At 38.3% G+C, this 23,245-nt stretch overlaps 1 protein-coding gene across 4 annotated transcripts in view; it reads right to left on the minus strand.

Moving 5' to 3' along the window:
- TRMT11 (tRNA methyltransferase 11 homolog) overlaps positions 1-22,543 on the minus strand; it is a 64,550-nt gene extending 42,007 nt beyond the window's left edge. The window contains exons 1-7 of one of the 4 annotated variants that reach the window (XM_040238984.1): positions 22,399-22,538; positions 12,628-12,693; positions 10,794-10,867; positions 5,989-6,070; positions 5,793-5,885; positions 5,365-5,499; positions 4,479-4,635 (exon numbers count right to left, since the gene is read on the minus strand). In XM_040238984.1, the coding sequence (XP_040094918.1) occupies positions 4,479-4,635; positions 5,365-5,499; positions 5,793-5,885; positions 5,989-6,070; positions 10,794-10,867; positions 12,628-12,693; positions 22,399-22,470 (679 nt within the window). In that variant the 5' untranslated portion in view covers positions 22,471-22,538. Of the gene's footprint in view, positions 1-4,478; positions 4,636-5,364; positions 5,500-5,792; positions 5,886-5,988; positions 6,071-10,793; positions 10,868-12,627; positions 12,694-22,398 lie in introns of all 4 variants that reach the window. The other 3 variants (XR_005720862.1, XM_040238985.1, XM_040238986.1) reach the window with 3 other exon arrangements.
- Between the last annotated feature and the right edge of the window lie 702 nt (positions 22,544-23,245).

A 23,245-nucleotide genomic window follows, 5' to 3' on the forward strand; every position in this document is an offset into this window, starting at 1 on the left:
AAAACAAAAGCACTAAAAGCTGAAGTCTTAAAGCTATGCTTAAACAACAAGCACAAATTATGAAATGTATTTTAGCAACGTCTTTGCAAAGATCTTCATCCTGCAATTTTTTATTAACTGTTCTGCAGAGTGCAATTAATTCTCCATTAATTGTCCTTATGTTGTTATCGTTCAGTCGCCAAATCGTATCTGACTCCTCGAGACCCCACAGACTGCAGCACACCAGGCTTCCCTGTTCCCTGTCCCTCACCATTTCCCGGAGTTTGCCCAAGTTTATGTCCATTGAATCGGTGATGTCATCCAACCATCTTATCCTCTGTAACTGTCCTATACAAACACTCAAATGACCAAGATGTGCCCCTCACTCTAAAGAGCTGCCCTAAAGCACATTAGGGGCAGATCTCTCACCCCTTACCACACTGAAGGTAGTCAACACCTTGACTGCTATGTAAGTTAGCGTTTCATAACATGCCCAGCCTCATCCATGTCAAAGGAAGAAAATTTTACCCATACTAGTAACTATTTTTAAATTTTATGATCTTGCCTGTGTGTGTATGTGTGTGCATATCAAACACATACATGTATGTATCTCAAAAAAAATCACTCCCCAGAAAAAGGTTTTAGAAATCCAAGAACAAGATAATTAATAGAGGGTTAGCATTTGGAAAAAGACAAATTAGATTTATTCCTCACAGCAAACAAGAAAATAAACTGCAAATGCACCAGAGATCTAAAAGGAAAAAAATCAAAACTACTGAAGAAACCATAGCTGAATTCCTCTATAACTTGGATGTAGGGAAAGCTATTGCCTGGTTGAAAAAAAAAAAAAGTTACATGCAAAGTCAGAAGAAAAATGGCAAACTGAGAAAAAATATTTTATATATTTACCTACATTAAAACAGGAAAAAAAAAGAGGGGGACTAAAATACAAAGTATTTTTAAAAATAAGGGGGGAAACCAAAATATCTACAGAAAAATGCGAAGTGACTTTAAGAAAATTCCAAAAAAGCTACACTGCTAGTCCTTAAAACAGAAAGTTATTAGACGTCACTCTTAATAAGAAAAATACAAATTAAGATTACATTGAGATAACACTTTCACCCAATGGACTGGCAAATTTCAAAAGCCTGACAATACACTCTGCTGGTGAGGCTGTGGGGGAGCAGGGACTCCTATATATTGCTGGCAAGAAAGCAAAATGGCATAATGCAGAGTAACTTCACCACATTTAATTACATAAACTCTTCAACCTAATTTCCTAGTTCTAGGAATTTACCCTAGAGCTGTATTTCCAACATTATAAAAGTATATATATAAAGATTATTCATTGCAAGCACTATTTATAACTGTGAATATGGGAAACTACCGAGATCCAGGCTTAGGAGACTGTCTGAATAAATTACAGTACATAAGAATCTGCCTGCAATGCAGGAGACTGGGTTCGATCCCTAGGTTGGGAAGATTCCCTGGAGAAGGGAATGGCTACCCAGTATTCTGGCCTGGAGAATTCCATGGACTGTATAGTCCATGGGGTCACAAAGAGTCAGGCACAACTGAGAGACTTTCATTTCATTTCAAACCCATGGAGTATGCTGTAAAATAGATGAAAACAATCTCTATGAACTAAAGGAAGTGATTTTTAGGAAATATTGTTAAGTGAAAAAAGATTAAAGTGGAATTTGTAGTATATGTGAGAACTCACAAGTTCTAAACTATGCATATATGTTTAGTTATGTATACATACAGTATGTACCCATGAATGTGTATTTGCATATGCATTTATATACAGATTATATATATATATATATACACACACACACACATATATACACACACAGATGCATTTCCAAGTTGTCTGCTGAAAGGGTGTAGAAGCAAAAATACCTAGCACCTAGATCTTGGTTTCTAATATTAATACCATTCCCCACTAAAAGAAATAAGAATTTCTAAGAGACATGACTGATTCCAGGGTCTGGGGAGGTAGAAAATGAGCCAGAAAAAAAGAGGGAGGTGTTAAAATAAAAATAAACAAAAAAAAGACTACAGGAACATATCACAAAGACAGATCCAATATGAAAGGGCTTGCACAAGGCAAATCTGGGACAATTTGAGCAATAAAATAATTAAGAAAAAAGTGAATTAAGACCACTTGGGGAAAGGAGGGGAAATCCACTAATTCTTAGTAACAATAGATAAATGAATACAAAGGAAAAGAAAGAGTTTTTGCTTATAATAAGAAAGGTGTCCACTGGAGGGAGTGCTGAAGACAGAAAATCATCCCTTTGTAGCCAAAGTCAAGACGGGTGTAGGCAAGAACCGACAATCAGCGCTAAACCTGACAACCACAGGGTGGGGGTGAGTCAGATATACAGAATAGAATATTTGCAAGATCTTGGTGTGTCTCCATACAGACTGCCTATTAACTGCAAGGAAACAAAATAGTAATCACACAGTGTGGGGGGGGCGGGGCAGAAATCAAGCACCATCTCAATCAGTTGATCAAAATTAACATTACCAATGGGGAGAGATAGGTGCTATGTGGATGCCCTAAGGAGGACACAAAATCACTGATGCAGTGGTCCAGCCAGGAAAGTATGACCCCTTAATCCAACCATAAGGAAACATCAAATTAGCCAAAAAAAGGAATATTCTGGATAAAAAATAAAGAGAGGAGGGATAATATTCCAAGTTTCCTAAAAGAAAAAGTAAGACTTTGGATATATTCCATATCAAAGGATCAAATAAATCTTGACAACAAAATATAACACCTGATGCTAAAATGAAAAAGAAAAAAGGTGGTATAAAGGACATTCGGGAGTCAACTAACAAATGGAATACCAACACTAAAGTACTATATGAATAATACGTCTACTAACAGTGAAAACTATACTGTGGTTATGTAAGAGAATATACTTATCAAAAAATACATATTGAAGTGTTTGAGAGGTAAAGGGATATAATGGATGCAACTTACTTTCAAATGGTACAAAAAGAAAAATACTATTTATATAAAACATAATGAGAAAGTAAGTGATAAAGCAAGTAATGCCAAATTTTAACAACAGTCTACTCTGGGTCAGGGATATGTAGGTTTTCTTTCTCTTATTTTTATAATCCTAACATTTCCCTAAGTTTGGTATTATTTCCTGTCAAGTTCAAAAGGTTGGGGAGGCACTTAGGATGATTAGGATAGGAAAGAAAGGAATGGGTAATATGTCGGGGGTAGGATATACAGAGACAATGGAGGGATGGAGCAGAGAGACGCACCAAGATTGATTTAACAACTCAGGAAATTATTCCACCACTTAGAAACCTCTTCACCTTTATTCTATTTGCTCCTCACGTGCTATGCTGCTCATGTTAGTTTAGGGTACAGCAGCTGGCTGGCAGCTCCTAACGCTGAGAGAGGCAGTGCTGACAGGAACAGGCAGGGAGCCCTGGAGTTAGTGCTCGAGTGTGAAACCTATGAGATTTATACAGTGCATAAGTTTGGGCAAGTCACTTAATCTCTGTGCCATAATCTCAGGAAGATTTTGTAGAGTATCTCAATGTCAGTAGCTGTAGAGAGTTAAATTAGACAGTAACCTTAGAGTCCACAGCTAGTACGTGACATGTTTTCTATTCAACAAATGTGGGCTCCTGTGTCATCACTGCTTACAGAGTTTCAGAGGAGTTTCTGACAGGGAAAGACCACTACAGTGAGAAATTCCAACTGCACATAATTTATTCCTACACAATCTGAACATAGTAAATTTAGTCCGGCGGACCTAATTGTGAATACTCCATAAGCACAGGCAAGATGGAAGAAAAATGGGTTGAAGCGGGAAAATGTCGTCAGACTCAGGTGAAATAACCCTGGACTTTCACACAAAGTTAACTACAAGGACATCCAATCGCACATCCTGGGCATACAAAACCCAGGTAACAGCCTCAGCAGTCACGCTCTAGGCCACTGATACTTAGTCACTTTTCTTATTTTCAAACTTCACACATGAACCTCCACAAGCCAAAGATAAGGCACATTCACTATTTTTTATGTAAGTATATAACCGCCAATTTTAAAAGATGAATACTTTTTAAAATTGTGTCACTCAAGTCCTTCTTCCTCAAGTGCTTTCCCGTTTTTTTAATTCAAGTACAGTAAGAAATTTCCTATATAAAGAAACTGTAAAGCTTTACAACATTTCTATAATGAATGGTATGCTCCCCTCAGTGGTTACTTATGGGAAAAAAAACCCACAAAATTCTAAAAAACATAATAAAAATAAAAACAGAGACCACAAAATTCTTTCAGCATTTTCTCTGGAAGTAGCAAAAATGTCAAATACTGACTATTATACAAATATGTGGTTGTCTCTTATTTAGTGATGAATAAAAAATTATTCTATTTAATCTTTTAGCAAAAATAATACTATGACCTTGACTAATATAAACAAGTAACATCTCTACATTAGTTTAAAACAATTAAATAAAAATACCTGTTCCAACAAATGGATCAAATACAATATCATTTTTTTTCACTTTTCCATGGTTGGCCATGATGAATGATAAACCAGCATCCATGCTTGTATTGCCAATAAAGTGTCTCTTTTTGACACTGTATGATTCAATAAGCTCTCTCTGCCCATCTGCAATCTAGATCAGAGATATTTTTCAATAAGTATAAATCTACAAAACGGATCTAAAATAACTATTCACATTAAACCCACAGTATCTTGATGACAATAACTTCTTTCCACTTAATCACTGCTTTATATAAAAATCTGACTGAGGCAGTTATGGACATACACTTTTTATTTCTTAGTGTGTTCCCATTTACTTCTGCTTTTCAAAGCAAATATGAATTGAATTTGAATGCAATTATTGCAGGAGCTAGTAGGGAGCGCTAGCCACCTCTTTTATTCTCCTAAATAGCAATATCTTGTAGCATAAGCCACAGATTCCACTTGCCCACTCAGTGCCTCAGGGAAGTGGGCAGAACTGCTTTGCAGTAATTTCATTTAAGAATGGAAACCTCAATCACAGAGCTCCACAAATGAGGTTCCTGCTGTCACAGCACTCTGCCTTGTCTCTGCTTTTATTTAAAAAGCAGTGCATGCTTTCCAACAAGTTTTAGGTTAAGGTTTCCAGGTACACAACCTCCTACCTAGGCCCCACACCTTATAACACCTTATAATAATCCTCTTGCATTTCATCAGAATCTCAGGGAAAAAAAACACACAACCACATATTTTCCACTGATTTTATTTCACACAGTAGTTCTGACTCTTCAGCTCCTTTCAAGTTTTACATAGAGTCCAATTCAAAGGACTAACATTTAGGTTTTAAAGAAAACTAAAATAGGTAAAAAGATCACTTGCTTACCCATCTACCAAAATAAATATTATGTGGATTTTCAGGGATGTGATTTGGGTCCAAACCATAATCCTCCAAAATAGAGAATATATGTTGTGGCTTCTTTAAATTTACTTTCCCTTCAAATGGCAGAAATTCAAGTGCCTAAAAAATAAAAATAACTCTAAATAATATAAATATCTAAAAGGAAAAATAGTGCTTATATAATAATTCCTATCTTAAGTCTGGTTATCAGCATTAAATAAGACAAAACATGAAAAGTGCTTAGCATACAATGTGGTACAAAAGCACTTAGTAGACATTGGGGATTCTCATCTATCAACGGTGACTATTTTACATTAATCTCATAGGTCCTTTTAGCTTTGCTTTTGCATGCGTGCTCACTCGTGTCCAGCTCTTCGCGACCATAGGTTTTGGTTTTTGCTAAATTCACTTACATCTATCCGTTTGACTTTTTCTTCTTGTGTCAGTGTTTTATTAAATGTGTGAATCTTTATTTTATATGTAGAATCTGAATGCAGAAATGGAATCTAAAATAAAAGCAGATAAATCCTTTAAGTTTTGTACACAGTACACAAGTAGATAGTACAGTATCCACAGATCTGCTTATATAAAACCACGTTTGCTACGTACCATCTTTTCTACAGGGTAGTTTTTAAGAGAACTGTACAGCTCCTCTGGACACTTCCCATGACCCCACAGTTCAAATATAGACCTAGGAAATAAATGATTGGCACTGACCTCAGTAAAAAGAAAGTTAGTTCATACAGTAACATATAACAACTCTTTCATTGGTTCTTTATGTTCGCTCCACCAAAACAATTACTGTCTATGTTTCTAAGCTATTAAATGAGAAATACGTATCCAGAAAACAAATATAGCTTAAGTCTAAATTACAAACACATGTTGAACTTTACACAGAAGAAGAATTTATAAGTCAAGATCTTTTTTGAAGTCTTCACCATTATCATTTCATTTTTTTGCTTAAACTATAACACAAATGATGCCATAAAAATCACTTCTTTTAATGAAAGTTATAAAGTGCAGGAAATTCAATCTTTCCCAATGTCTTCTACATAAAAGGAAAAATGACTGGATAAAAATGTTACCATTAATATCTAGCCATATTTGATAACACTTAGTAACTGTTACTTTTAAATACAAAATTCTTACTATGAAAAAAATCTCAAGCTTATATCTATTTTAAGGAATAAAAAATTAAGCAAAATTTTATTGCAATCAATGAAACCACTTTTAGAATCAGTTGTAATGAAACTTGATCTATATATTACAGTTTTGTACATCTAAAATCAACTACTTTATGATTAGAAAAAATGCTGCTCTCAGGACTGCAAATATTATCTTTTGAAAATTAATTCCTCCTTTCCCTTGTACTGAATTTATAGAAACAGGGCCTCTACAATTATACTGCTCTTACTTAGCTAAGTAAGAGCTAACACTTAATATAAGTCAAAAGTACCAGGGACTGTTTTAAGGCCATTTAATATTAACTCAGGTATTCCTCATAGGAATCCTGAGGTAGCTGCCAGGATCATCATCCATTTAACCAGTGAGGAAACTGAGGCACAAAAAGATTAAATGACTCTCTCAAGTCATACAGCAATTTGTAAGGTAGGATTCAAACCCCAATCCATCTGACTCCAGAATCCATATGTCACTTCTCTATGCAAAAAGACAAGAACTCCAGGCCATTCAGGAAAGGCACAGACAATGCCATAATTCATAATTATCCCTAATGAACTATTATACAGTAATAATAAAGGAACTAATGCTAGAGTGACAACCCAGATTCAGTAAAAATAATACTCCCTGTCCTCTTTCAGAAAGAATTTATATAACATAGTAAATTTATATGTAGACGGAAAAATAAAAATATTAAATATATAACATCATAAGCTTCCATTATAACTGGCACACTGGAGTAACACCTTTTATGATTTAGATTTTCACAGTAAACTGTTTCCATATATATGACTGCACTATGATGATTCCTGTTTTAGAGATTAGAAAACTTATATGGATTGCTACATTTCCCATGGGTGCTATATAAATAAGCATGGGTGTCAACTTATTAATATCAGTATGATCAAAAATATTTCACTGATTATAGCAATAATAATAAAAGCTTTCTGACAAATAATGCTTTAAGAAACTATCCTCTGAAGAAAGGAGGGTTAGAACTGGGAAATGTACACAGGGAGCACCAATCACTTCTGTAATGGTTTTTTTTTTTTTTTTTAATTTGGCAAATTACCCCCAAATGTTGAGATTTAACAAGGTAGGTACCTAGGCATTTGTTATATTTTTCACTCTGTAATATGCTAAAAAAAACAGTGCAGGTTAAAAATAAGTCAAACAAAATCAACTTTCAATCCCTATTCTACCACAAAAAAATGTGAATCTAAGTTAGTTTTGAATACACACTTCTAATGTCTGTTATTCAAGAATAATTAATGCTACAATTAGGATTGTGAATTTTATCCTTTGCAAATCAATTCCCCTTTACCTGTTAATTATAGAAAGAAGGCCTCCACAGTGATACTATTTTTACTTAGTTGTCATTTAAGGTATAACCTCAGCTATGCAAAATATACACAGACTAAAAAGTGAAGTCAAGTGGGCCTTAGGGAGCATCACTATGATGAACAAAGCTAGTGGAGATGATAGAATTCCAGCTGAGCTATTTCAAATCCTAAAAGATGATGCTGTGAAAGTGCTGCACTCAACATGCCAGCAAATTTGGAAAATCAACACTGACCAAAGGACTGAAAAAGGTCAGTTTTCATTCCAATCCAAAGAAAGGCAATGCCAAAGAATGTTCAAAGTACCGCACAATTGCACTCATCTCACACGCTAGCAAAGTAATGCTCAAAATTCTCCAAGCTAGGCTTCAACAGTATGTGAACTGAGAACTTCCAGATGTTCAAGCTGGATTTAGAAAAGGCAGAGGAACCAAAGATCAAACTGCCAACATCTGTTGGAGCAACAAAAAAGCAAGAGAATACCAGAAAAACATCTATTTCTGCTTCACTGACTATGCTAAAGCTTTTGACTGTGTGGATCACAACTGTAGAAAATTCTTTAAGAGATAGGAATACCGGACCACCTTACCTGCCTCCTGAGAAATCTGTATGCAGGTAAAAAAGGAACAGTCAGAACCAGACATGAAACAATACTGGTTTAAAATTGGGAAAGGAGTACGTCAAGGCTGTATACTGTCACCCTGCTTATTTATCTTATATGCAGAGTACATCATGAGAAATGCCAGGCTAGATGAAGCCGAAGCTGGAATCAAGATTGCTGGGAGAAATATCAATAACCTCAGATATGCTGATGACACCACCCTTATGGCAGAAAGTGAAGAGGAACTAAAAAGCCTCTTAATGAAGTTAAAGAGTAGAGTGGAAAAGCTGGCTTAAAACTCAAAAAACTAAGATCATGGTATCCAGTCCCATCACTTCATGGCAAATAGATGGTGAAACAATGGAAACTAAGACACTATCTTTTCTTGGGTTTCATTATCACTGTAGATGGTTACTGCAGCCATGAAATTAAAAGAGGCTTACTCCTTGGAAGAAAAGCTATGACCAGCCTAGAGAGCATACTGAAAAGCAAAGACATTACTTTGCCAACAAAGGTCCATATAGTCAAAGCTACAGTTTTTCCAGTAGTCAAGTATGGATGTGAGAATTGGACTATAAAAAAAGCTAAGCACCAAAGAGTTGATGCTTTTGAACTGTAGTGTTGGGAAAGACTTGAGAGTCCCTTGGACTGCAAGGAGATTCAACCAGTCCATCCTAAAGGAAATCAGTCCCGAATATTCATCAGTCCTAAAGGACTGATGCTGAAGCTCCAATATTTTGGCCACCTGATGCAAAGAACTGACTCTCTAGAAAGGACCCTGATGCTGGGAAAGACTGAAGGCAGGAGGAGAAGGGGAGACAGAGGATGAGATGGTTGGATGGCATCACTGACTCAGTGCACATGAGTCTGAGCAACCTCTGAGAGTTGGTAATGGACAGGGAGGCCTGGCGTGCTACAGTCCATGGGGTCACAGTCAGACACAACTGAGCAACTGGGCTGAACTGAAAAAGCGGCCAGGTTTATTATTTCATAATGTTACACAAGTATTACACAACTATTTACTGTACCATTACTCAAATGCATTCATCAAAGATATGAGCTATGAAGGAAGCATATAAATCTGGTTCTCAATAAGCTATTTTAAGCCTATAAGATTTATCTTTGGAATTCAAACATCTCTCAGAGCCATAAATTTTAATATGCTAACATACAGTGATAATTATTTAAATGACTTGTTTTTTAGTTCTGTTTCCGTTTTCTGGTCATTTTTATTGACTAAGTAAAACTCATTAACAAGCTTCAATTTATGAGATTAGACTTAGCAATGCAGCTAGTTTTCAATTGTTGTTGTTATGTCACCAAGTCGTGTCCTACTCTTTGGGACCCCATGGACTGCAGCACACCAGGCTTTCCTGTCCATGTCCTGGAGTTTGCTCAAACTCGTGTCCACTGACTTGGTGATGCCATCCAACCACCTCATCCTCTGTTGCCCACTTCTCCTCCTGCCCTCAATTATATGGGGGTTGTAATCTACTCAATAATAAAACAATAAATATTGCTAACCATATTAACAAAACTAGATATATGTAAATTCTTATTTGCATTGCATTATTAAATATAATTTCTAAGCAAAAAGAAGGAAGTTCTCAGAAATCTGTCAAAATGTTCGGGGGGTTGGAGGGGAGTGTTAAAAAAAAAAAAGCAAGGATAGCATAAGTTTTTCAATTTTAAAATGCTAGTTGAAAATGCAGTTTAATTTCCAAACACAAAGACAGATTCTTCCAACAATGAAACAAGAAGGAAGAAAGAACAGATACTAATGATGAAAGCCAGAAAACACTCAGGCAGGATAAACAAGAATGACATCATTATATTAATTCACATGAAGATATTATAATCAGAACTACACTAACAAATAAAACAGTAAAACATATTTTATGGTAGGTTTCATTTTTTGTCATCTTACCCTTCACCAATCTGTTCATCTAATTAAAAACCATCTATAAGAAAAACACTTTTAGGCTTTCAATACTTTGGCTATAATTAAATGTGGCATTTTCCCTATGTAATAACATAGCATTTACATCTTAAACCATATGCTTGCTTAATATAGAAGTTTAAAAAAATTATTCTAAAGCACGTGTTTCTACATTTCATCATCTGAGATTCTCTCATCCAGTGTCAGTAGGTAACTCTCCTCTGTTCTCTTACCACCATCCACTGGCAAATACACGTAACTACAAGCTAAACTGGGCTCCTCACAACAATCAACCTCTTCTGCTTTCTGCCAATATAGCAAAAAGAACAGAGTAGTTATGAGAAGTTTTTCTTACTTGGCACACACTGTCCGTTTCATTAAGTTTCTGGCAATATCCTCAGAGGGAATGCTAAGAATCCAAAAAGGAGACTGAAAGAAATAATAATATACAACTTACTTCTAAGTGGTTTTATGACCTTATTTAAGAAGTCAGTAAAAGAAATTCTTATTTGCTACTTTTACGTGAGAATATCTAATCTGACACTAACCAAAATAAAAACTGCTCCAATAGTGGGAAAAAAATTAATTAATAGGTAACCTGTCAGGACAATACAGTACAAAATCAGAATACTTTTAAAAATGATCACATAAATGAAAACATTTTTTACTGCAAATTTAAGGTTATTTAAACTTAAGGTTAATTTCATGTTTGCTCATATGTATTATGACCAAGAATTAATGCACATTTTACCCCTAAGTATATTCTCAGAATTTTTTTATTGTTGCTAATATTTTCTTATAATACAGCTATTTTGTTTTGAATTACTAAGTAATATATGTCTGAATCATCTCTCTCTTTTTTTTTTTTTCTACCTAGCTTTGGCCACCTAAGAGGGTGGGGTCTCTGCAATAACTATGATGAAAAATTATATAGAGTATATTATTCAATTATCATTTATTATTTTATCCAAGGAAAAAAGTTCCAAGTATATCAGGGGCTTTTAATACCCAAGATTATAGGCATCTTTGTGCTCCACCCAGATAACCATTTGCCAGAATGCAGCAATATGTAGCAGGACCCCAACCTCAGTTCATCACCCTCACCCAATTATATCCACACACTCTCTCTTTTCCTCCTCCATCAGTAACTGAAGTTCACTTCCCTGGTGGCTCAGACGGTAAAGCGTCTGCCTACAATGCGGGAGACCCAGATCTGATCTCTGGGTGGAGAAGATCCTCTGGAGAAGGAAATGGCAAAGCACCCCAGTACTCTTGCCTGGAAAATCCCATGGGAGGACCCCGGTAGGCTACAGTCCATGGGGTCGCAAAGAGTCGGACACAACTGAGCAACTTCACTTCACTTCAGGTGTAAAAGTCCAACACCAGAGGACTTTCAATTTAAGTTCTCTCACTTTTTATGAGAAGTCCTCCCTACCAGACCCAGTCCTGATTCTAATTTTTATACTATCCTACAAAAAAATTCAAAATAACCCAAACAGGGAAAAAGATGGTAAGCTTAGTATTATTTTTATTAGGAAAAATTTTAAAGCAAGCTGAATGAAGTGAAATCATTAGATAAATTATGGTTGAGTTAATTGATGGAAAAATATACAGCCCTTTAGTAATGAATGCTAAGCAGAGGTATATGACTATATTAATGCAATCAAATGAAAAAGAGATTTAGAAGTTCACTGCTAGTATTACAACGAAGGGGATCAAAAGGCCAGAAGGCAGTATCGCCAAATTATAAGTCATATCAAAGAAGAATTGTGAATGACTTTATTTCTATTTTTTAAACTTCCCCAATACACTGATAAACTGTCAAACCCAAATATATGGCTCATAAATTCACAATTTCACACATACATAATTAATTTCAAATTATAAAATGAGTACCAAAGTAAGTCTGAAAGCCAGTTAAATTCTAATTATACCTCATCAACAGAAGACAGTCCTCTTTTCAATAAAGGGACAGACAAAAAGTATGGTAGACTACCGAAGTAAAATTTAAAAACTAATAAAGTGAAAGTTGGAGATAAATCTAACGTTCCAAAACAAAAATTTTCCCCAAATATCCTTTTTATTCAACTGCCCTTAAAAACAGACACAAGTAACTATAAAAATATACATTTAAGATTTCTAAGGATACTATATATATAGGTCTAATAAAAAATATAAATTCAACTTACCTTTCCGTAAGTTTCCTGACTACTGGTGAACTGACCTCCAAAAAGTGAAAGCAAAGACTTTATCTCCTATATTGAAAATATTAGAGAATACATTTTTAACACATGGAACTTAGAAGTATAATAAAACACAGTTATTAACACAATTTTTTTAAAAAAAGAGAGAGGGGGTTGATTATCTACCTAAAGGGCTTAAATGTCAATACCAGACAAATTATAACTCTGGGTTCTGAAAATATTTTACAGTCACAACCATGGGAAGCAATTTTTGAGAAATTTTAGAAAAAAAAAAAAAGTTGTCAAAAGATTTTGAGAAAATGCCCTCATTTCTGAAAAGGAAAAAGCAGATTGCAAAAATGATATCTGACAATGGATCAATAAAAATAAAACCATTAGATGATTTGAGGATGTTCAGAAAGGAAATAACATGTCTGTAATGAGGTTTAGGACTGTTACTTCTTCCCTTTAAATATTAATTTCATAAACATTTTTCTCCTTGGCATTAGGATTACAAATTTTTCAGTAGGAAACAATATACTTTATGTTTAACACTTAGGTGTTTTCAAAATTTTATCAGCTTAAAACAAAGCTAAATACTCATTTTCATAAATATCTGGCTTTTTCCAAATTTTGGATTGTTTCTTTAAGACAGAGATGCAATAACCTAGATGTCCATCAGCAGACGAATGGATAAGAAAGCTGTGGTACATATACACAATGGAGTATTACTCAGCCGTTATAAAGAATACATTTGAATCAGTTCTAACAAGGTGGATGAAACTGGAGCCGATTATACAGAGTGAAGTAAGACAGAAAGAAAAACACCAATACAGTATACTAACACATATATATGGAATTTAGAAAGATGGAAATGATAACCCTATATGTGAGACAGCATAAGAGACACAGATGTAAAGAACAGTCTTTTGGACTCTGTGGGGAAGGGAGAGGGAGAGGGAGGGATGATTTGGGAGAATGGCATTGAAATATGTATACTATCATGTAAGAAATGAATCGCTAGTCTAGGTTCGATACAGGATACTGGATGCTTGGGGCTGGTGCACTGGGATAACCCAGAGAGATGATATGGGGAGGGTGATGGGAGGGGGGTTCAGGGTTGGAAACTCATGTACACTTGTGGTGGATTCATGTCAATGTATGGCAAAACCAATACAGTATTGTAAAGTAAAAAAAAAAATTAAAAAAAAAAAAAGATAGAGATGCAATAAACAATGATATTATACCCAGAGATGTGGAAAGTTGTATGGCTTCTTAAAGTACATATGGGCAAAATACTTTCTTGAAGAATTGTTCTACATAAGGTGAGAGTATTAATTTGCCTTCACTAGTGTTCAACTGGATGCTGTACTGTTTTTAACTCATTAAATATATGAAAAATAGCACTTGTTGTTTTAATTTTTTGATTACTTGGATAGAAAATTATTTTTAATGTATGTTTACAAGCTGTATTTGGAACCATTCTTTCTCTAGAAAATAAAATCATTAGTTATGTATTAATTTATGATTAACAAAGACCAATAATAGAATTTTACCAAATGTCAGAAGAGAATACTTTACAGACTAAGTTTGCTGTCTTGTCCAGTTAATTAGACGAATAAACATATGCTGAATTACAAAAAAAGAAAAGTGATTATTAGGGACCATAACTATAGATTAATTGAATAAGCACAAGCCAGGCTTCAGCAATACATGAATCGTGAACTTCCAGATGTTCAAGCTGGTTTTAGAAAAGGCAGAGGAACCAGAGATAAAATTGCCAACATCCGCTGGATCATCGAAAAAGCAAGAGAGTTCCAGAAAAACATCTATTTCTGCTTTATTGACTATGCCAAAGCCTTTGACTGTGTGGATCACAATAAACTGTGACCAACCTAGATAGCATATTCAAAAGCAGAGACATTACTTTGCCAACAAAGGTCTGTCTAGTCAAGGCTATGGTTTTTCCAGTGGTCATGTATGCATGTGAGAGTTGGACTGTGAAGAAAGCTGCGGGCTGAAGAATTGATGCTTTTAAACTGTGGTGTTGGAGAAGACTCTTGAGAGTCCCTTGGACTGCAAGGAGATCCAACCAGTCCATTCTAAAGGAGATTAGTCCTGGGTGTTCTTTGGAAGGAATGATGCCAAAGCTGAAAATCCAGTACTTTGGCCACCTCATGCGAAGAGTTGACTCATTGGAAAAGACTGTGATGCTGGGAGGGATTGGGGGCAGGAGGAGAAGGAGACGACAGAGGATGAGATGGCTGGATGGCATCACTGACTCAATGGACGTGAGTCTGAGTGAACTCCGGGAGATGGTGATGGACAGGGAGGCCTGGCATGCTGCGATTCATGGGGTCGCAAAGAGTTGGACACGACTGAGCAACTGAACTGAACTGATGGTACTTTTTATCCTTTCTGGATAAAATTACAGAACTAGAAAGAGAATACAACAGCTACTTTAAAAACATCAAGTATGCAAAGTTGAAATGTTCACATAGTGTATATAGCCTATGAAGCAAATACTTTGTATTAGTAAACACAAGATGAGGATACAAACTTTCTAATTCATACTGCTAACAAATTTTATCTTCCTCAAATAATGTAAAGCAGTTAAGACTCCCACTCCACTGGGTAGGTCTTACACAGGATGAAAGCTAATGAGAGGGTGCCTACAATCCCCTTTCCTCTCAGGCAGGAGAAAGAAGAATTAACACCGAGCCCACCATGAGCCCTGGTCACCCTGGGAGAAAGTATACCCAGCTAGGAAAGCCCTTCACCTCAAGACCAAGAAGAATGGGAGGTTTGCCCAACTAGTGCCTTATCTGTTTTTCCTTTTGTCTGTGCAACAAATCTTTTTTTTAATCCCAGGTACTAGAAGGTGCTGCATTCACCTGAATCATATGGACAGAGTAAGAACTAGCACAGACTATCAGGTCCAACAGTTATTTTGCAACACAGGTGACACAAATTTAAACAGGAGGCATCATTCAACCTTGGAGGCAGGCCACAATTTGGTTTCCAGTTCTTCCAAACAGCAGCTATGTGATTTTATACAAGAATCTTAACTCCCTCGACTCCCAGTTTCCTCATCAATAAAACAGGAATCAGCTACCTCAAAAGGTTAAGGAGATCTGTAGTGAAAAGAGCAAAGAACCTAGGCTGTAACTAAAGGAATCAAGATAGTGATCACCACAACACTGTCCTTGAAGTTCAGTGAGTCAAGAAAGCAAGCAAGACTGACAATTATACTACTTAAAAGAAAAATGAAGTTATAGATTAAGTTTCTTGGCCAAGAATGATTATTGTTCACTCCTTATTAAAGCATATTATGAATATGAATTCATACATTCATAACATACTTTCAAAATATGAAAGTTTGCTGCTCTTGGAATACAGTTAGAAATGAGCAACAGGTTAAAGCACAAAGGTTCTAAGCGTTTAAAAAAAAAAATTGAGGATTATTCGAAATTTTATGGCATAGGATTAGCACCATTACCCGAAATCTAAGAGATGACTTAAAAGTCAGAGCAAATGTGATAATCCATGTTTCAAACTGAAAAGCAAAACATGTATTAAAACTACCACATCAACCTACCTGGAAAAAGCAAAACAAAATTTTTATTCATCACATGGCAAATTTACTTTTCAGTTGAGAATCTTTTTACATCAGGAACAAAGAATTTAAACATTGGATACAAAAATATGGCATGATCTGGGGCATACCTGATACATTAATTCACACGAGCTTTGCAGTTCTTTTAGCCACTCACTTTCTCATCCATTTAGTTTGCTTCAGAACCAGCAGTAAAATCCAGGTGTCTGAACTTTACTTTTAGTACAGTAAGGCAGCTGCCAACTAAAACTGGCCTGATTAACTGCACAGAGGCAAAACCAGAACCATATTTGCACTCTTAATCTTTCACTTTAAATCACACAGGCAGCTACTCATTACAGCTTTCCTGTCTAGCAGTTCTAACAATGTGTGTGTGCGCACACACGCATGCACACTCAGTCAAATCCAACTCTTTGCCACCCCATGGACTGTAGCCCGCCAGGCTCCTCTGTGCATAGAATTGTTCAGGCAAGAATACTTGAGTGGGTAGCCACTGCCTTCTCCAGGGGTCTTTGCCATCCAGGGATCAAACTCACATCTCTGTGCGTCCTGCATCGGCAGGTAGGTTCTTTACCACGGTGCCATCTGGGAAGCCCTCTGACATAGTAGATGGGTCCAAAAGCGTCCTTTTGATTGCCTTCCCCAAAGAGATCCTATTCCACTCAATTCAATATTTATTAAATGACTAATATATGCAAGGCATTGAGCTGTATAAAGATACATTGAGCTGTGTAAAGACCCTGAGGGAGCTAGGGTCTAGTAGAACTAACATTTAACCTAGAAACTGAAATGTGAGGTGTAGAACAGTGAATGCCCTTAAAGAAGCAAAAAAAAAAAAAAAAAAAACGACAAAACACAATAATAATACACTTGAGTACAAAGGAAGAAAAGATTGCTTCAGTTTTAGAAGAAAACTGTCAGTGGAAACTCACTTTAAGCCCTGAAACACAAGGACAATCTATACAGAAAGAGAACTTTCAGTGATGGCAATTCAATTCAAATCTAATTCAGGTAACTCAGATTAAGCCTCCCATTGAGAAGAATTAAAAAAAAAAAAATGAATGACCTCTACTTGAAGGCATGAGAGATTACAAGAATTACCAAATCAAGATCCAGGACAGGACAGAAATCTCAAGGTATAGTCACTCTTTCCCTGCAAAGTATATCAAATCCAAGAGTAGTGGTGAAGGTGGACAGCTTAATGGAGCCAGAAGAACAAAAAAGAGCACAGGGCCAACAATGGGAACGAAAGAAACTTTGATAAAACCACTCAGTTCAGACTGGAATCCCCCAAAGCTATGCATATGATCAAGCGTGTGCAAATCAGAGCAGAGACAGAACTCAAGGCCTGAAAATGAGTTCAAGCAATCCTGGAGTGTTAATACTCCTATCTTCAAGAGCATTTGCATTATCCCAGTATTCATTTCTTTTTTTAAATAAATTTTCAAATATATCTGGCATGTATTTTAAAAACACCCAGCACACATATGAAAAAGAAGAGAAACAATACATGAAAGAAACTGACCCACAGGACCCCTTTTATCAATTACATATTTTAACATAACAGTGCTTTCTATATTGAAGAGGATAAAAGATAAAATTAAAAACTTGGGCAGAGGATTAAAAAAAAAGAAACTGCACATCTGAAAAAGAATCAAGTAAAAAAAAAATCATGAAATCTAAAATAAACGAGTATGCGGGCAAATCTAAATGAACACTGACTATATAAAATCAATAGTCTGAAGAGTGGTACAGGAGACGGTGGGAATGATATCTGGCTGCGCTCTGCGGCGGGAGGCTGTGGGAGGGCGCACAGAAGACAATCGTGCAGTGGCAGGCTTTAAACGCCAGACCAGAGTTTCAGCCTCAGGACAATGGAGACAGAAAAGACGACCCAGCTTTGGGGAGATGGAACTGGCACAAAGGAAAGGTACTAAGAAGAACTTAAGAAAGAAGAAACAGGTAAAAAATCAGCAACTACTAGAGATGCTATTTCTAAGACTGCAGCCTAACCACTCCATTCTCCCTGCGTTACCTGACTATAGGCACTCACCCTCCTTGGCTTCTCGCTAGTTTCCACCCTGGTGGATTAGAATCCTAGAGGATTCTAAGTGGTATCCCTTCTCTGGTACTCCAGAGTTATCTTTTTAAAACACAAATGACTGCTAGTCACTTCATGAAAAACATTTTTTTTTTTTTGTGTTAAAAAGGAAAATTAAAAAAAAAAAAAAAGCCAGTGGTTCTCCATAATCTAAAATAAAATCCAAATTACTTCCAACAGTTTCAAAACACTCCAGAATCTGGATCGTAGCCACCTCTCTAGCCTCACTGTCCATTACTTCATCCTCCTTCCCCATACAACCCACACCCAAACCACCATAAACAACCACCCCTCTGGGCCTCTATACTTGCTTTCTTTTCTCAATAAAGTGGGCTCTTGAGTCCTCTTCATCCCCAGAGTATCTTCCTTATCAATTAAGATCTAATTAGAATATTACCTCCTCCATGAGACTCTATGCCCTTGCACCTCATCTTGCCAGTGCACCTGCTCAGCAACACATTAGTCCTGAATCAACGCAGCAGTCTTCTTGGAAACTCGTAAGGCTAGTGGACTGAACACAACTGAAGAGAATCACAGAATCCTGGCACAATTACAAACATGTGCTCTTCACCCCAGCTGAGTTTTCCGCATCACTCTAACACCCGAGTTCCTCTCTACTCAATTGTTTAGCTCATCAGCTCCCTCTTTGCTCTCTATTTCAAAGTTTTCTCAATTTCTCCATTCAACTGCTTGGTCCTCTATCTTTCAAGAAAGTACCTTGACTCATTCATTACCTAGAAAATAGCCCTTCAGGCAACTACCCACACCTGCCCTAAGTCTCCTCTGCCTAAGCTCCCTCCTATGGAAAGGCCAACACCTCCAGCTGTGTCCTTATACCCACTTTCCCCTTCCCTCCAGCCTTCAAACACACCAATTTCTCCAACAGGGAAAGGGATTCTCCCTCAACTCTAGGTCTCCCTCAAACTGTTAACCAATCTCTTACTTTCCATTCTTGTGTTAAGAGCAGTCTAACTCTGCTTTCTCATTTTCTAGTGATCAGTAAACCAAGTAATCTATTTCTCCCCTAAAACTATACAACCACTCTAGAAAAACCCTAAAGCTTTATCCTCTTGATTTCTTTGGTCTCATATTAAAAAACAGAGACATTAATTCGCCGACAAAGGTCCATACAGTCAAAGCTATGGTTTTTCAAGTAGTCATTTATGGATGTGAGAGTTGGACCACAAAGGCTAAGCGCCGAAGAATTGATGCTTTCGAACTGTGGTGCTGGAGAAGACTCTTGAGAGTCCCCTGGACTGCAAGAAGAGCAAATCAGTCAATCCTAAAAGAAATCAACCCTGAATACACTGGAAGGACTGATGCCGAAGCTCCAATACTTTGGCCACCTGATATGAAGAGTCGACTCACTGGAAAAGACCCTGACACTGCAAAAACTGAAGGCAAGAAGAGAAGGAGGTGACAGAGGATGAGATGGTTGGAGGGAATCACTGGCTTAATGGATATGAGTCTGAGCAAATTCCAGGAAAGAGTGAAGGACCGAGAAGCCTAGCGTGCTGCAGTTAATGGGGTCGCAAAGAGTAGGACACAACTTGGCAACTCAACAACAAGAACAACTCTCTTCCTATTCTGACGCTTGCCTGTCTTCCTCATGACCTTCTTTTCCCACTTCCCCTTAATATCAATGCTTCCAATGCTGTATTTGGCCTACTGCTCTTTTTGATGCTATGCTTTCTCTGAATAATTTCGTTCTCTCTCCTAGAGTTCATACGCAAAACACTTCTAAATGTTAGTTGCCAGCCCATGCAGCTCTATTAAGATCCATGCATACTCATATTCACTGCCTCGTCACGTCTGTTTGGTGTTACACAAGCATCTCAAATTCAGCATAACCAAAGTTTAAATCTTACTTCTGTCTGTGCTATTTTAAACGGAAACACTTTGATATCCATCCCAGGACTCATCCTTGATTGATCCCTCTTTCCCCCACCTTCAACCAATATCATCTAACCGTCAACCCTCATCATCAAGCCCTAATGATTTTATCACCTAAATATTGTCCCAATGTATACTGTCATCTTATTCCTTGCCCTAATTCAGGCTTTCTTAACTGAAGAAACAGTCTGTGGACTATTCCAACAGACTCAACTCCTAGCTCCTGATTATCCTGAAATCCATCCTCTGTACTGCTTCCAAAGTGATTTTAGTCTGATTTTGTCACTTCCTTACTTAAAATTCTTCAATAAAATCTCCTTCTAAGTTCCAGAGTATTTAAGGCTTTGTATTTTACGATCCCCACCCTTCTCTCCAATATTTTGGCCACCTGATATGAAGAACTGACTCATTGGAAAAGACCCTGATGCTGGTAAAGACTGAAGGCAGGAGAAGGGGATGCCAGAGGATGAGACTGTTGGATGGCATCACTGATGCGATGGACATGACTCTGAGCAAGCTCCAGGAATTTGTGATGGAGAGGCAAGCCTGGCGTGCTGCAATCCATGGGGTCGCAAAGAGTTGGACACGACTGAGTGACTGAACTGAACTGACCCTTCTCTCCCAGGCTTCGCTGGTGGCTCAGTGGTAAAGAATTCGCCTGCCAATGCAGGAGACACAGGTTCAATCCCTGGGTTGGGAAGATCCCATGGAGAAGGAAATGGCTACGCACTCCAGTATTCTTGCCTGGGAAATCCCATGGACAGAGGAGCCTGGTGGGCTAGAGTCCATGGGGTCGCTACAGAGTCGGACACGACTTAAGACACTACAACAATCCCTCTCCCCCGCTCTCCTGTCATTCTTTGCTACATATTTGGTAACCCAGTAATAATGAATAGCTTGTAATTCTAATTTACTTGTGTCTTTCCCTGGCCTGGCTAACTTCTACTAATCTTTTAAGTTACGGTTCAGGTGTTATACCTTCCTGAAAGCCATCTCAATGGCCAACATCCCCCACCCCTCAGATTTCCCTTCCATATGCTTCCCTGGTGGCTCAGAGGTTAAAGTGTCTGCCTGCAATGAGGGAGACCTGGGTTCAATCCCTGGGTCAGGAAGATTCCCTGGAGAAGGAAATGGCCACCCACTCCAGTATTCTTGCCTGGAGAATCCAATGGACGGAGGAGCCTGGTGGGCTACAGTCCACGGGGTCGCAAAGAGTCGGATATGACTGAGCGACTTCACTTTCACTTTCCAGCTGGTATTTCACTGCGTGTCTATCATTGCACTTACCAAAGTTATTTCATAATGCTCTGTTTACGCATCTGGTCACCCTTTAGCCTAAACGGTAAACTCCGAGAAGACAAACTCTGTCGTCATGTCCCCAGCGTCCAGTACATTCTATTAAATGTATTCTGAAAATCTTTCTTGAATAAGTAAAAAACTTCCCAACTTTTCATCATTCAACCCTAGCACCCACATTCACCACCACTACTCCAACCCCCATGAAATTTGAGCCGCATATTCGATACTTAAAATATTTCCCTAAGCATTTCTGTCCGCTGTCTCTATTTTCCCATAGACGAAGACCTCCAGCAGGAAGAGGACCGGTCATATTCACCTACCTGCTGCTGCTGCTGCTGCTGCTGCTAAGTCTCTTCAGTCGTGTCCAACTCTGTGCGACCCCATGGACGGCAGCCCACCCGGCTCCTCTGTCCCTGGAAATCTCCAGGAAAGATACTGGAGTGGGTTGCCATTTCCTTCTCCAATGCATGCATGCATGCTAAGTCGCTTCAGTCGTGTCCGACTCTGTGCGACTCTATGGACAGCAGCCCACCAGGCTCCTCTGTCCACGGGATTCTCTGGGCAAGAATACTGGAGAAGGTTGCCATTTCACCTACCTAGCTCCGGGTAACTGGCACAAGGACAGAAGAATAAATAAATATGCTTAGCGAGGATGAGAAGCTGTTTCGGACTTCTCTCTCACATCCTCCGCGGAGCTCAGACCTGTCTCAGGGGTCGAAGGATTGGAGGGGACGAGTCATCGCCCCGACAAGCAGAGACCCCCCCAATCCCCGCGGGCTCAGACTGCGCGAGTCGCCTCCACCCGCACATCAATCCCCACCGCGCCGTCCTCTCCCGCCAGAAGCAGTGGACGGCACTGCGGGCTCACCGGAAGGCGGAACTCCAGGTGCTCCTGTGCCATGAGCAGAAGATACCTGTTCAAGATACCCGGCGGCGCCATCGCAGCAACCCACAACACGCCTGCGCGGTCTAGAGTGTCTCACCGTTTTCCTCCCCTACACACCACTTCCGCTGGGGCGGAGTCTGAGCCGGAAGCGGAAGTACGGCAAGCCGAGCACTGTCCGGAGTTTCCCAGCTGTTAGACTTTGAACCCTGCGGCAGGTTGCTGGGGAGGCTTCCTCCGGTACTAGCTGTGCGCTGGTTGAGGCCACCTTGTGCTAGGCGCTTGTGTGGAATGCTGCGTTGTGTTCCAGAGCAGGTTGCCATCAGTGTAGTTCCCAGTGATCCTCCACCTGAAATTTACTTTTAACTTTCCCCACAACTCTTCAAATCCGAGTTCTAACTGAACTGAAATTTCACCTACTTCAGTGCAGACTTCTCCAACCACTTTAGGCGTGGAGAATGACTTAGCTGGCCCACTCACTCAAGATTTAGTATGCTTTTTATATTTTCGGTAACTTTCAAAGATACTTGCCTTGTAAGCCAATCAGAGTCAGCTCTTGAGGACGGAGGTCATCTCTCAACAATCCATTCTGTACCTCACAGAAAACAAAGGGAAAGTGAAGTCGCTCAGTCGTGTCCGACTCTTTGCGACCCCATGAACTGTAGCCTACCAGGCTTCTCCGTCCATGGAATTCTCCAGGCAAGAATACTGGAGTGGGTTGCCATTGTCTTCTCCAGGAGATCTTCCCGACCCAGGGATTGAACCCGGGTCTCCCACATTGTAGTCAGATGCTTTACCGTCTGAGCCACCAGGGAAGACCTCCTCAAAGTTA

Source organism: Oryx dammah, unplaced genomic scaffold (genome assembly GCF_014754425.2).
Source record: "Oryx dammah isolate SB20612 unplaced genomic scaffold, SCBI_Odam_1.1 HiC_scaffold_4, whole genome shotgun sequence".
NCBI lineage: Eukaryota > Metazoa > Chordata > Mammalia > Artiodactyla > Bovidae > Oryx > Oryx dammah.